At 39.9% G+C, this 16,122-nt stretch overlaps 1 protein-coding gene across 1 annotated transcript in view; it reads left to right on the top strand.

The window, feature by feature from the left end:
- FIGN (fidgetin, microtubule severing factor) overlaps nucleotides 1-15,487 on the top strand; it is a 125,946-nt gene extending 110,459 nt beyond the window's left edge. The window contains exon 3 of the mRNA XM_040971659.1: nucleotides 11,278-15,487. Within this exon, the coding sequence (XP_040827593.1) occupies nucleotides 11,278-13,535 (2,258 nt within the window). The 3' untranslated portion in view covers nucleotides 13,536-15,487. The remainder of the gene's footprint in view (nucleotides 1-11,277) is intronic.
- Nucleotides 15,488-16,122: the final 635 nt, after the last annotated feature.

Below are 16,122 nucleotides of genomic sequence, written 5' to 3'. Positions count from 1 at the left end.
AACATAGTGATAAAGCATAGATCCTTACAAGAGATTTCAGGAGTTTGTTCATCTCTATCTCATCCTTTACCTTATTTTTTATGACTTTTTTCCACAACCACTGACCTAAACTTAAACACACACACAAATGTGTTATATGTCACTGGGGAGCCTTGTCTTCCCTACCCTATAAGACTTTGTGTGCCACAAGTAAGGTACCAGGAACATTCGAATCATTGATAGCCTAAGCAATTAAAGCCAGCATGTTTAAAATTGAATTTCTCTTACATGGTCTGCTAATTTAAAAATGTGACTAGAACCCTCCACTCTCATCCTCTTTCCCTAAACTTATCAACAAACACATATCCATAACAGGAGGAAAGAAAAGTTGTTCATGTTAGAATAATTTAGATTATGGAAAGCTACTATCCTTAGAGCATCTAACCCTACTAAAAACAGTACTGAGAGCTGCTCTATTTAATTTTTCAAAAAGTTATCATTTATTTAAGTGGCAGAGTTACTGAAAGAGGAGGAAAGACAGAGATTTTCCATCTGCTGATTCACTCCAGAAACGGCCCCAATGGCCAGGGCTGAGCCAGATTGAAATCAGAAGTCAGGAACTTATGGATCTCCCATCTGAATGGCAAGGCATACATGTGTGGGCCATGTTCCACTGCTTTTTTCAGGCAATAACAGGGGGTTGAATTAAAAGTAGAGCAGCTGGATGTAAACTGGCATCATACAGGATAATGGCATTGCAGGAAGTGGCTTAATTCACTAAGTCACAACACCAGTTCCAGCTTTAATGTTAACTACTGCATTGAAGACAATGTGAGCCATGCTTATTTATAATAGAAGAGAACTGGATTGGAATCCATTAGGCAATTAAAAATGAAAGAGCCCAAATTTCACGTTGCTAATACATAATAGGACTGAATCATTCATTCTATCAATGCTTCAACCTCTTCTTTTTTTTTTTAACAAAATGGTGTTGTCCATTCCAATAACAGGTGAAGTTGCACAGCTACATATTGTTATTGGAGTCTGTGTGGGTTTTGAAGAAACCTCCACTTTGCCTGCGGTCTCTCCCACTAACATTTGCGCAGGGATTGGATTGTTGTACACTCCTTCCGGGTCGGAAAAGCCGCTTCCTACGAAGCCAGGATTGCCTCCCTGCATCTGTCTCATTATACAGCAGTCTTTGTTTTTACAAATGAAAGCCAACAGCGCTAACGACTAAACTGTCATTCCCACTGCACTTCTGCAATGTTCATTTATCAGGAAATCGGTGAATCCCAATTATAGGTGGTGCTCAGGGTGATGACAACATAGAAGTGATGAAACTACTGCTACTGCCAAGAGCTCCTTCACTGATAATCATGGCCTCTGTTTTTTGTATTCGAAAGTAGTTTATCTTCATACGTCATCTTCTATGAGAAAAACAACAGTCAACTACCAAAGCTCATTTCATATGTAGCTTTTGCCACTGCCTTCAGATCAAAGTTATTTTCTTCAGGCTGAGCTAAATTATACACAGGTCCCAGGAGTGAAGGACACTGAATTAATGCACTATGTTATCCAGCACTGGCTACAGAATTTTTTTTTCAATGTCTAAGACACTATTTTGCTATTACATTAAAAATTAATGTAAACATTGCCAAAAAGAAAGATGCATAAATAAACTAAGCAAATTTTGTCTGGGCTTTGCACATTTCAGAGCCACCTAAAGCAAGGAGCGCTAAGGGAAAAAATGAGGCATTATCTGTTTAATAAGTAAACAATATGCTGTCCTTCTGTTTAATTCTATTAGTTGAGTGAGCCCTCAATTTAAGATAGACAGCCTTAGATCTCTGTTTAGTTTCACATAAACATTTTAGCATAAGGCTCCAGAGGAACCCAGAAAAGAGGACAAATGCAAATTCCATTTTATGCAGGGTCATTGGGTTCTGGAGATTCTGAATTTATATATTGACCCACATCAACTTTGGTTGTTGGGCAAAGCAGTTGCGTTCAGTTTCAGAATAAATGCATGGAGCTTTGCATTTAAATAGTTGAAAATAGAAGGCCCACAAAAAGATTAGGAATGGTTGCATTTGCAAGTAATAATTAGTAAAACCTTACTGAACAAGTGAACCTGCCCTCTCACAACTCAAGGTTGGTGGCATGTTTGGCTTCTGTTAATTAAAAGTGAACATATATTTGCTATTGGCAAAAATAGTATTCTGACCATCAACTGGAATAATCTCAGTTTGGGATGATGATAATTGGTATCCCTGTAAAATCCTATAAAAACAAAGATTCAAAAAACTGGGGAAATGCGTGCTCCTTTGATACTTGAATTTGTTTTACTGGATCAATCATGCAGTCAGACACCATGAATCCAGCATGGGGCTCTCAGGTTGTGTTAACCTCATTTATCCCTACGTGGGACTGCTCACCTGTTATTTACACACATAAGAGGGTTGATCCTGGAGAACAAGAATAGTGCTCAGTTGTGACACAGAACATAAATATTCATTAGCCCTGGCAGTCTCTATGGACATTTGTGGTATGTCCTGATGATCTTCATATGACAAAAAGGACTTGGGGGAAGGGGGAGATAGTCTTAATGGATTGAAAGTGGTATGTGGAAACAGGGAAAATAGACAGCATGAGAAATGAAAGGCCATAAAGTAACAACTTTAAAGGTTAACTACAAAACACTCTTTGATTACAAATTGTCTGAAATTCACAGTGGTAGCATAACAAAACAACATTTGCTTCAATCTGGGGTAGTCAGAGCTCTTAATGCAGACGTTTTTCCTTGATGACACCTGACAGTAAATATTAAAATGCAGAATTGTATGTTTTAAACTGCATGTATGGAAATGGACACAGCCATATGCTTTTTTAATTACTCCCTGATTTTTAGCTGCTTTAAAACACTTTAAAATGTTTATAAAAGACTAAAAATACACTCCCCAAGAAAAAATGTATATCTAGTTTATTATGTTAAACTAGATAGATTTGAGTGTGTACATGATTATATGTTCATTTGTATACTGTACCTATTGGAAATTGTAGGGTTCTCAAAGGGAAAAAAGAACTTATTTGAATTATGGTCATGGTTCCCTGGATTGTTTTAAGCAATCTGATCCTGATCACATGTTGAATATAAACTCAATGGTTTAAAGGTGATATTCCTTTCATCAAGGTAATTTCCTTTACATAACTACTTATGCATTCATCCTCATAAATGCAAGCCATCCTCTTATATAGGTCCTGAGTATTAAAAATAACTAGTTAGGGTCATGCACACCGAGTTTCACCCTCCCTATGACATATTGGCAAAATATTCCTCTTTACATTTGGTCACATTCTGGCATTTGCATTCTGTAAGATGTAATGTATATTAAGAAATATGATTCAGACTGTAAGCTACCTACAAGTTTAAGGACAGAATATCAACCCATGGTGTTCATTGAATTGAACATAGGTTTAAGATGTACTGACTTGCTTAACGGCAGAGTTACAGAGCAGCTCAAAGAAATAGAGAGCGAGAGCTAGAGATATAGAGACCTCCCTTCTCCCGATGAATTTCACTGCGGTTGGTGGCCTGAGAAGTTGGGCCGTCTTCAGCTGCATTTCTTGGTATATTAGCATGGAGCTGGAACAGACAGTGTAGCAGCTGCTGGGACTCAACGTTCATTTAGATGACAGTGTTGCTGGTGGTGGCTTAGCACACTGCGCCACAACACCAGCCTCTGAACAGTGGTGCTCTGTAAGGTTGAACTTATAAAACACAGAAAAAGATCTTCCGCTTACCCACATGCTGTCTACCTAGCAACTTTCTCTAGGAATTATTGCTCCAACAATCTCACAAATCTTTCTAAAACTCATGTAATTGACTAACAGGATATACTTTACTAATAAATGAAGCTTTGGTTAATAGCATTAGAATCTGTAATATATTCAAAAGAGCGAACTAGTGACCGGCCCCCATTGCATTTCAGGTTAAGCCTCTGCTGACGACACCAGCACCCCATATGGGCGTTAGTTCAGGCCAGTTATTCCACTTCCAATCCAGCTCCTGCTAATAGTTTGAGAAAACGGTAGAATATGGCCTAAGTTCTTGACACCTTGCATTCACATGAGAGACCTGCAGGAAGCTTTTGACCCCTGGCTTCAGGTGGGCTGGCACCAGCCACTGCAGCCATTTGGAGAGCAAACATGCTATTTGAAGAACTCTCTCTCTCTCTCTCTTTCTTGCCCTTCCCCTCTTGGTGTAACTCAACCTTTCAAATAAAAATAAGGATAAATACACCTTTTTTGTTTAAGAGGTATTAGCAGTGGTGGCTATGAATGTGTGGCAAATAGCGCTAAATCCTACCTGGCCGCTCAGTGACGTGAGAGACATTGAAACAGCAATTTGGGACCAGTTTCTTAAAAGGAACCATTACTTGTCACTTGGATCTAGAAAAATATTATCAAATATTTTCCCTGTGCTCTGATTATTAAAAAGTAGTACTTAGAAATGTTTCTTGTGAAGTTGACTAGATTTGAAGTTGGATAGCAATATACTTGCTGGCTTACAGGAAAATACAATTAAGTGAAAAAAAAATTGTAGCCTGAAGCTTCAGAGTGGAATCACCAATGCAGATGCCTCTGTGACCTGATAGAACAAAGGTACCTCATGTTGGAACAGAGTGGGAAAATTATGACAAAGTAGCAAACTCATGCTTGATCCAAAGAGGAGTGGGTCCTCAGGTTCAGCCAAGTGTTGCCAAGCAAGAATGAAGTGCTGCAAAAATTTTTAGCCTTGTCTTGCAAGTGAGAAATATGTATATTTTTTTCAATAAAGTTGACTGGGTTTTAAGAGTCCACACTGACCACATACAACAGAGTTGCAGGGCGCAGGCTGCCCTGCACACAGGCAGGCGGAAGTTGCTTTGTAGTAGGTAAGGTGTCTGAGCTTTCTTCCCTAAGGGCCACTGAGTCAGAAATGCCTTCACATTTATTAAAAAGATTGCCATCTACAAATACAGTGAAATGGTATAGAGGGAATTCACCCAAAAACATGTTATAGTTTGCTATAAAATTAGAATATTTGGTTTTAAGAATGAAAACCTTGAGATCATTCTTAGTTGTTTTTAAACCTGTAAATCTTCATTGTTCAGGGTTGGTTTCTAATGCGTTGCACAAATAACATTAAGTGCATGTGGAAACTATGAAAACATTTTGAGTCTTTGACATTTTCTGATGAACAAACTTGGGCTCCGTGTTTGACTGTAGAAAAAGTTTTATCCTTTTCTTATAAGCATTGTTTACTTTGGAGAATTTCCTTTTCAGTAACTGTCCCAATTTAAAGAAAAACCAGTTTATGGCTTCTGGGAGCAATGCTACTTTTTCCTGTGTTTTTTTATTTGTGTTTAATGTACTTCACTTTCCAAACTAACAAGATGAAACCGCTTACAGTTAGAAAATACTTTCACAAAGTATTATTGTAAGTAAACTTTGAAAGCATTTCTGTTAAATGATGCAGATACTGTCCTCATTTATGGGTGAGAAAGTGTGTTGGGTGTAAGAATCTTATCTAAGGCTAGTCTTAGTAAGCAGTGTCAGTGGGTACAATCTCCAACCTTGCAGCTCCGCTCCTCCAACACAGTGCCAGACCTTCTCTGTATTTCTACAATTTCTTTCTATTCCAGAAGTCTGTTAATGACTTGATTAAATGCCAAATGACCCAAAATAGTATTGTAAAGCACAAGACACCATGCAAATTTCACACGAAAGGGGGATAACAAGTTGAATATGAATCTGGAGAGAGTTGAGTAAGTCATTTTAAAATTCTGTGAATCACTAAAACCAAAGACTTTATTTTGACAAATTAAGAAGTGAAATTATAAAGGAGATAGAAAGCTGGAAAGGTTTCCCTACTGTCTGTCTTTTTTTTTTTTTTAAGTGATAGCCTTAATTTAACTTGTTAGCATCTTTGCACAATGTGGGCCCTCAATTTATTGAATAAGTAAACATGGCAATCTCACTGTCACATTCAGCTAATAAAGGACTTGCAATTTTTGGTGCTCTGAAGATGGAATCAAATTAGATAGATTAAAGAAAAAGTATTATTTCAGGGCTTCTTCCTATCATTTTTTTCTCTTAAATCTGATATCCTATTCTCAGGCTAGGTGTTACGAGGAAATGGACTGAGACAGTCTCCAGACCCAGTGGGTTAGTGCAAGCAGTTCTGGATGTGCTGTGTTGGCCTCTTAGTTTACAAGGATGAGTGGAATAGACAAAAGGACAATGCTGCTTAGTCTGCTGAAACATTTCATTTGATTGTCACTCCCCTTGCAGAATGATGATAGGCAGACACTGCACAGGGTCAGTTTCCACTACCAGGAGGGTTGGAGTACCTCTCTCAGAAGGCACTTCCTTGCATAAACCTACATTTTTAAACAACAACTTTGCTACACTCTGCTTGAAATTTTGAATGTCCTGTGCGTTAGTTGTGCTGTTTCCAACCTAAGAGACGATGAGTCTACCACATTGTCAAGCCAAGGTGGGAGGCTGTTTTAACCAATTTGATGTATTTAGCTAGAGTGAATCTTGCTCAATACTGTATTAAATCTTTTTAAATAAGAAGAAGTTCAGAGACACAGTAGTCCAAAGGGAGTGCATACGGTGCAATGCTGTAGTCATACCGACCTGGGAGAGTGTTAGGCACACTGTTGGAGCAAGCGAGCCCGCCATGCCTGCAGCTGTTTGCCTCAGGTCTCTGCCCTTAGGAAGTCTGAGAAAACCTACAAATGAGGGCAGAGTCCCAGGCAGCCAGAATTATCCTATGGGAACACAACAGAAAGGAGTTTTTTTCGTCCTGATGAGCTGTTGCATAGCATGCATGTGGTGAAGGTGGGGGAGTGAGCTCCTCTAATATTTCCAGGAATGTAAGCTGAAAATAGATTCTAGAAGACCTACTCTTTTATTTCCAGTTTCCTTCCATTCTCAAAGTTATTTTTATACTTTCCATCTTTTTTTCTGTAGGACTCTTTCTTTACAATTGTGAAGCTGTAGCAGAACTTCACAGGATGCTCCAGTTGTTTAGTTTCAAAGCAAGTTAAATAGCAAAATGAAAGGAGGAAAGCAACAAAGCACTGTGAAGTCATTCAATCCAAGTTATAAAATGGTCAGCAATGATGAGAATGACAGTTATCTGAGACATCCAGTTACATGGAAAAATAGACATGTTCCTTTACACATGCATAGATTCATTCTGTAACAGTAAAACAAAGAATATTCAGACATTGTGCTGCACTATCTGTTATCCTCATGTAACACATTAAAAATGTCCCAAGAGAAATTTTCTATTAAGTTGCATAGGTCAGAAACAAACACATTAGATTGTGAAATTTGCCAGCTGTGTTGAGGATTTTCTAATTCCCTTTAAAAATAAAAAAGTGATGCTTTGGAGCAACTGTTAAGTCATCTTAATTATTTTTGTTTTTCTGAATCTATTTCAGCTACTTCCATGTATCAGTGGACGTTATGGTTGTATATTTATTTTTGTAATCATGTGAAAATTGTACTGTCTCTCAAATTTGTGTCTCCCTATTGTTAGGCGAAACCATATAAAAGCTCTTATAACCCATCTCATTTAAGTGACACAAATTCACTGCACCCACACATAACAGTAATGCAATCAAGACACAATTTTCCTGTTAAGGAAAATTTGTGGGTTTTTTTAAATCAATTTCATATCAGAAGTATCTCCACTCGTAAACACACCAGCAGTAAGAGCAACAAAAACAAGTTTGGAACTAATATTTGGTGTGAGACCAACGCAAAGATGTCTGATGCTCCCCAGGCTGGAACAATCTCTTCAGCGCCAGTGTCTTTAGCCCCTACTCACAGTGAGAGTTAGTTTGCTGTTAACTGTCACTTTATGCTTGCAAATAGCACTGATGATTTCAAAGCACTGGGTGAATTCTCATGTTTAGATGTACGAAAACAATTCTATCGCCTTTTAGTTAATCAAAATTCAATCTTGCTTTTGCAGTCATGCTAAGGTTATTGTTGTTCGGTATGCATCAATAAATAAACTTTCAATTATCTTGGTAAGCATATCCAAAAATAGCATGAGAATCAAAAGGCAATGGAGTATCCAGTAACTGTTCCAAATAAATAATTTTGATAGATAGGATCTTTGCTTAATTTCAGATGAAATAGAAATCTTATGAAATTTAATTAGCTTTGCTGGAGTTAAACTATGCAGAGATTCCTTGTGAAAGCAGGCAATCTGTTTTATTTAAACTGTGTGTTCTTGTCTGTAACAATGAATATAGCTTGAGTGTTTTTTAAGTGATCAGTTGCCACAAAATTATTTAAGCTAGTACAGATGGATTATGCACCTTCCACTTAAAAAATAAAGGTATTGCAGATCAAAGCAGTTTCATTTTTGTTGAAGGGTGTATTTTTTAAATCATGTGTATTATGCCAACAATGACTTAGTTTTACTAAATGAATGGAAGACATGTCCTTTAACATGTGTGTATGTGTGTGTGTATGTGTGTGAACACATGCTGTGATCATTCCATTGCCTTTGGCTTGTTATTTTCTGAACCTTTGCTTCAAGACATTTATTCACATGTTTCTCTTGTAACAGATTAATCAAATTTCCACTTCATAACATACATGTTTATTTTCTCTATTCTCTACTTTGTATAATCTTTTAAAGAAAAATTTTAATAGAAATTCCCTGGAAATAATTTAGAGGATTAATGAATTTGTAGGTCTTGTAGACAGTTCTACATTACAGTCACATTAATATTCTCTCCTTTTATAAGGCTTGACGTAAATCCCATGACACTAGAAGAATTTAGATACTGATTACTTGCGATTGGTTCCTGGTGATTTGCTCTTAATAATTTCCAGTTGAATTTAATGAAAGTATGATTCCTGAAATGCTGCTTCATTAAAATTGCATCTTTTTCCCTTTAAGTGTGGTTTCGGTCATTTCACCCATTTTGCGGTGTGTTTTCCTCCCTCTTAAAAAGTAATGATTGAGAAAGCAGAAACAATTAAGGATCTCATTTTAGTTCTTCCTAGAAGTCACTCCCCGAGTTTCTCTCAGGGAAATGATGCAAGCTATATTTCTTGAAGAGTTTCAGTGTTTTCCAGTTTGATGAGGCTGTTTCAAAACACAGAAACTTTTAAAATTAGAAATAGTGAAGTCTTCTGTTTCCTAAAGTTACGTGAGGAACCTGGCTCATAGGCAGGAGAAGTGAACCTTTAGAATTTTTTCTAAAATCTGCATACATGTGGAAGTTACCCTGTGTGGTATTCAGTCTCAATTTAGCCGTGTTGGTGATTTGCAAATGAATATCTACATGGATCCTTTTTAAAAACCCAAATGCAAATGAGTACAACTGCACTAAAATATATTTGCAAATGAATCCTGTTGCTTTATTCATTTATTGTGTAATTACTGCAATCCTTCCCACCTTGTTTTCAGTATTTCTTAATCATTAAGTCAGCAGCATGACAGCAGTGCCAGCCCTGGCATGATTCTCTTTGACTAAAACCTTGTAAATTAACACAATTAGCACAGCATCATCCTGCTAATTAACTTCCAGTGTCTGGTGCAGTGGTTTTGCAAACAAGGAAGAGGGAGTCAGAAGGGAATCAACATGCCATTCTGTGACCAAACTGTGTGCTATGTGCAGTTTAGCTCAGTGAGTCAAGGCTGGCCATGTCAGAAGCCAGAGTCAGGCAGTGAAGAGCTACAGGGCTTGGGAAAGAAGCGCAGAAAGGAGTAGAGGCTGTCAAAATAGTGCAGGTTAATTCAGAAGGGAGCTGGTATCACAGATGCTTCATTTAGACCAGGCCTCCTTCTTATCAAGGAATCTCTGCCAGAGGGCACGAGACAGTTTGCAAAATTCACTTTGGGTAATACAAGAGATTAAGGCAGCCTGCTTAATATAGCTGTACCATAGGAGCGAGTGTTCGAACCAAGCTGAGATGAGAATGGGATGAGCAAGCACTGGGAAATAATAGAACAGGATTCCAGTTCCCTTCTGTAACTAACGGTGTTTAAGACCTCCAGGGTACGTTAAAAATCTTTTCAGGGCCCTGGTTTCTTGATCTAGGGAATAAGATAATTTCTATAGGCTCTTTAAAATGCAAATAATTCTCTGATGATTCTAATTGCTTAGTCTTCTCTTAAATGAAAGCATGTTTGTTGCATAGTTTGCGATAGTAGCCTGGCTTCAATTAGTAATGTAGTACATGATAGAATTACAATCACTTTTTCTCAGCATGCTCTTCATGGAGAAATGTGCACAGAATCCAAACTCTCTCTTCATCCTCATCTTCTCTTGCACCTATGTTACTTCTTCCTCAGCTCTGTCCATCTCCCTCTGCACCTTGAAGGCAACCCAGGGAGGGAAGCTTTGTAAGAGAAGGAGGGAGAACGCCAGGAGACCCACGGACAAGTGATGCTTCCTGTTGTTTTTTTTTTTTTTTCGGAGACTCAACAACAGAACTGAGAGGCAGAAAGCAGCCAGTTGTAATTCATACCGAGTTGTAGGTTTTGTGCGATGAAAGCGATGGAGCGCTGCCTGGGAGATTGCTTTGCTGCACTCCACGAAGCAGATTTGAAACTGTCGTGGACCACTTTAGATGAGAGTTGGATTATGGAATGACCTGCTATGTCTGTGTCATATTGTTCTGCGCAGGGAGCATTATACTGTGCTAACTAGGTGTTCAGTGCAAATAAGAGAGGTATCCTAGATGTGATCTGTCAGCTGTGTCTCATTTTTATATTGCTTAAAATATAAAACAGAAATGTGGATGTGAAGAGACAGAATAACTAGATATGGTACATATTAAGACTGTCACATGTTAGATATTTAAAATTCTTGCATATTTTATTCTAAGAACCCTGATTCAAGTCTAATTTGACAGGAATGTGTGTGTACATATATAAACATATATATGTGTGTGCGTATATATGTAGAGCAAGTAAGTTTGAGTGTCGAAAGAAATAGACTTGCTTATTACTTAAAAATGGGGGGGAAAAAAGCAGTCTTCCAGAATTTTCTTTAAACTTCACTTTGCTTCATATTCAGGACAGAAATTTAGTCCATGGTAAAGAGCATATATTATATAAATCAGAAAAAGTACTATAAACCATGGAGAACGTCTGTAATATGAATATTATTAGAGAGTTAGGTAACAAAGGAAGTTGTAGGAGAATGCTTTAGAAGTTCTGATGAATATCTAAGTAACTTAACTTTCCCTCCCCCCCCCCAACATCCTTAGGCTTGAAAATGCAGTGGACGCCGGAGCATGCCCAGTGGCCAGAACAGCACTTTGATATCACCTCGACCACGCGGTCTCCTGCCCACAAGGTTGAAGCTTACAGAGGTCATTTGCAGCGCACCTATCAGTACGCCTGGGCAAATGATGACATATCTGCTCTGACTGCATCCAACCTACTGAAGAAGTATGCGGAGAAGTATTCCGGCATTTTGGAGGGTCCTGTGGACCGACCTGTACTCAGCAACTATTCAGATGCACCATCGGGACTAGTGAACGGTCGGAAAACTGAAAGCGAACCCTGGCAGCCTTCCTTGAATTCAGAAGCTGTTTATCCAATGAACTGTGTTCCAGATGTCATCACCGCCAGCAAAGCTGGAGTCAGTTCAGCCCTCCCTCCAGCAGATGTCTCTGCAAGTATAGGGAGCTCTCCTGGGGTGGCCAGCAACCTGGCAGAACCTAGTTATTCAAGTAGTACCTGTGGAAGCCACACCGTACCTAGTCTTCATGCAGGCCTCCCTTCTCAGGAATATGCCCCAGGATACAATGGCTCATATTTACATTCTACTTATAGTAGCCAGTCAGCACCTGCACTTCCTTCACCTCACCCATCTCCTTTGCATAGCTCCGGGCTCCTACAGCCACCGCCACCACCTCCTCCACCACCAGCCCTGGTCCCAGGCTACAATGGGACGTCTAACCTCTCCAGTTACAGCTATCCCTCTGCTAGCTATCCTGCTCAGACTGCCGTGGGGTCCGGGTACAGCCCTGGGGGTGCACCGCCACCTCCTTCTGCATACCTGCCTTCAGGAATTCCTGCTCCCACTCCTCTGCCCCCCACCACCGTTCCCGGCTACAGCTACCAGGGCCACGGTTTGACACCCATTGCACCCTCGGCTCTGACCAACAGTTCGGCAAGTTCTCTCAAAAGGAAAGCTTTCTACATGGCAGGCCAAGGAGATATGGACTCCAGTTATGGAAATTACAGCTATGGCCAACAGAGGTCTTCTACACAGAGTCCTATGTACAGAATGCCCGACAACAGCATTGGAAACACAAATCGGGGGAGTGGCTTTGACAGAAGTGCTGAAACATCATCCTTAGCATTTAAGCCCACAAAGCAACTAATGTCCTCTGAACAGCAAAGGAAATTCAGCAGCCAGTCCAGTAGGGCTCTGACCCCTCCTTCCTACAGTACTGCTAAAAACTCACTGGGCTCCAGATCCAGTGAATCCTTTGGGAAGTACACGTCGCCAGTCATGAGTGAGCATGGGGACGAGCACAGGCAGCTCCTCTCTCACCCGATGCAAGGCCCTGGACTCCGTGCAGCTACCTCATCCAACCACTCTGTGGACGAGCAACTGAAGAATACGGACACGCACCTCATTGACCTGGTTACCAATGAGATCATCACCCAAGGACCTCCAGTAGACTGGAATGACATTGCTGGTCTCGACCTGGTGAAGGCTGTCATTAAGGAGGAGGTTTTATGGCCAGTGTTGAGGTCAGATGCATTCACTGGACTGACGGCCTTACCTCGGAGCATCCTCTTATTTGGACCTCGGGGGACAGGCAAGACGTTATTGGGTAGATGCATAGCCAGTCAGCTGGGGGCCACGTTTTTCAAAATTGCCGGTTCTGGACTAGTCGCCAAGTGGTTAGGCGAAGCAGAGAAAATGATCCATGCCTCTTTTCTCGTGGCCAGGTGTCGCCAGCCCTCGGTGATTTTCGTTAGTGATATTGACATGCTTCTCTCCTCTCAAGTGAGTGAGGAGCACAGTCCAGTCAGTCGGATGAGAACCGAATTTCTGATGCAGCTGGACACTGTGCTAACTTCGGCTGAGGACCAAATCGTAGTAATTTGTGCCACCAGTAAACCAGAAGAAATAGATGAATCTCTTCGGAGGTACTTCATGAAACGACTTTTAATCCCACTTCCTGACAGCACAGCGAGGCACCAGATAATAGTACAACTGCTCTCACAGCACAATTACTGTCTCAATGACAAGGAGTTTGCACTGCTCGTCCAGCGCACAGAAGGCTTTTCTGGACTGGACGTGGCTCATTTGTGTCAGGAAGCAGCCGTGGGCCCCCTCCATGCCATGCCAGCCACAGACCTTTCAGCCATCATGCCCAGCCAGCTGAGGCCTGTTACATATCAAGACTTTGAAAATGCTTTCTGCAAGATTCAGCCTAGCATATCTCAAAAAGAGCTCGATATGTATGTTGAGTGGAACAAAATGTTTGGTTGCAGTCAGTGATAACTCCTTTAACAAACAAACAAAAAATGTGATGAATGTTTGGCACACACACATAAAACCTACTACATAGGGAATAGAGCCCCTTTCCAGTAGTGCTTATATTGCAAAGGGTATGGTGGGAAGATGACGAGTAAGTTGCATCTTTAGCGTCAGGGTAGATTTGGAGGAAATGTGCATCACGTAAGAGCTTCTGATTTGAAAAAGCCCCAGATGGCAGAAAGTCTGTGCGGATGCTCTGTTGGTTTCCAGCTAGACAACACTCGCCAAGGAGCAAGGTGCAAGTGTGTTGATTTCAGAAGGACATGAGCCTCGTGTGTTGATTCCATTCTGCTGTTCTTGAGATTTAGTTGCTGTCAAGTGCCTGGAGTGGTGCTTTCTTTTTTGTTTGCCTCACAATTACATTGGTGGCATGTGCTAATATAAAGAGCTTTAACTTCAAACATTATCGGACTCAAGAGATGAACGGTTGTGTTATGACAGAAAACCAGATTTTTGCCATTTTAAGAGCAACAGTATTCCTCAATCCTGTCTGTTCTGCAGTATTAAGCTAAGAACAGGTAACACAGGGTAACGGTGATCTGGACCTTAATTTCTGCAGTTCATTTCTTTTGATGTTCTTGTCTGCAAAAACTCAGGAAAGTGATTGTGATTTGTACAGTACCTCAAAGGAATGTGTTGAAAGCACTATGTACTGCTGAGAGGAATGGGATAGGCTTCGGTGTTACTTTATATTAAAATGTATGTTTACCTCAACAATTGGAAACTAACAAGGAAGATTACTTTGAATGTATCCAGAGAAATACTGAAGTGTGATACAACTGAATATTTACAACTATAAGTAGAAATGGAGGGATTGGGGAAAACAAAATGTCTTGTATGAAGGATGGGGAATTAACCAGAGCAGAATAATTCTTCATGTCAATAACTGCGAGAGTTCTTAGTACATTGCTCCTTGATCATTCAAAGATGTTCTTAAAAGGTACACTGGTTAATGGAAAGCTACTTATTCAGTTTGTGTTAGTGTCTAGAACAGTCAGCCACCAGGCCTCTTGAGGACCCTGAAAGTCACAGTACCTGGAAATCAGAACTGCCCTCGACTGCAGAAGCAGCAATGGCGGAGGGGGTGGTTTGCAAGTTCTCTCTTAAAACTGCTGGGAACGGTGTCATTCTATTCACTAATCTAGCTTCTGAGCTTGCCATGCTGCATGAGAGAATGCAGAGGATAGCAACCAAAACAAAGAAAGAAAGAAAGAAAAGTGAAAGGAAAAAAAAAAAAAGCAACAACCAGTCAACTGCTATATATCCACAAAGAACTCCATCCGCTCCCCTCTGTGGCTCCACTCTTGTCAGTGCAGTTTTACTTCTCATTTTGAATCGCAGTGCTCCTGTGTTTATTTCTACCTCAGTTTTGTTACATTTCTCTCTGAGCGTAAGGTAAAGTAGGGAATTGGAAGTGGACACACACACACACCACGATGTAGCTTGCCAAATACGTTGCTTGGTTTTCTTCCATCTTTCCATTTCCCTGTTAAGTTTAGTTTCCAAAAGAAACTGCCTTTATGCCTGCTTCCACCACAACTCTCCACACTCCTCCTATGGCATTTATGGCATTTTTCTTAGTTTCTTCTTCTTCTCTTGTTCCCCACCCAGTTGTTCTTTCTTTCTGTTAATGCTTTCTGTGCAACTTCTCACTGACAGCTGGCTAGTGTTTGGCATTGCTTCTGAACAGCCATGGTGCGAGCTGGAGCTTCCCAAAGTTACTGGCCATGCAGAACCAGAACAGCCTGGCCTTTTGAATGTATGTCCTCTTTTTTTCCCCTTCTGCTCCCTTTTTTTTTTTTAATTTAGAGATGCAGTAACAAAACTGTGGCAAAGCACTGGCATTTTATGTATTCAATAAGTAATGTACATTTTTTTTCAAAGATTCAAATAAATGCAATGAGAAGCCCCAAGAAAGGTCTTTTTGTTATTTTTTTTTCCTTTGAAAATTTTTACTGCTCTTATCCACAATGTCAAACTCTGAAATGCTTCACAGGCAAAGCTAGGGATGGATTTTGATCTTTCTAAAATTGTGTGACACATGATCTAATGATCACAATTTTATAGTTCACATTGCTACAAACTTAGCAAATGAACCAGTTTAGTTTACTATGAAAGTCCATCGATTAAAGCTGTACTTATTTATAAACTACTGCCTATTGGACAAGTTATGCCTTTCATTAAAAATACCAAATATATATATATATATATATGTCTTCTAATAATGTCCTCTGCTTTTCACAAGTGAGTCAACACTGCAATCATATTCTAGGTCTTCCCTGTGCAACCCTTGTCAAAAAGAAATTCTCATATCCACATTAACTTGTAGTCTACATTGATGTCACGGACAAGTTTACTTTTGCACAGTGCTGACCTATTTTCTGTCTTTAAGACATTACATTTCATTTCCACCAATATGCTGTGTTCACTTAAAAGCATCTGGCAAGTTTTTACAAACTCTGTCTTATTTAGACAACTTTAGCAAATCCAATATTGGTCCACTCTTTGTATGTGGCTACGAAGACTTAATACCAAATAATTGACTGCA

This window comes from Ochotona curzoniae, unplaced genomic scaffold (assembly GCF_017591425.1).
Source record: "Ochotona curzoniae isolate NIBS_2020 unplaced genomic scaffold, NIBS_Ocur_1.0 contig_2210, whole genome shotgun sequence".
NCBI lineage: Eukaryota > Metazoa > Chordata > Mammalia > Lagomorpha > Ochotonidae > Ochotona > Ochotona curzoniae.
The sequence above is the reverse complement of the archived record's forward strand: the minus strand, read 5'-3'. Positions and strand labels throughout refer to the sequence as shown.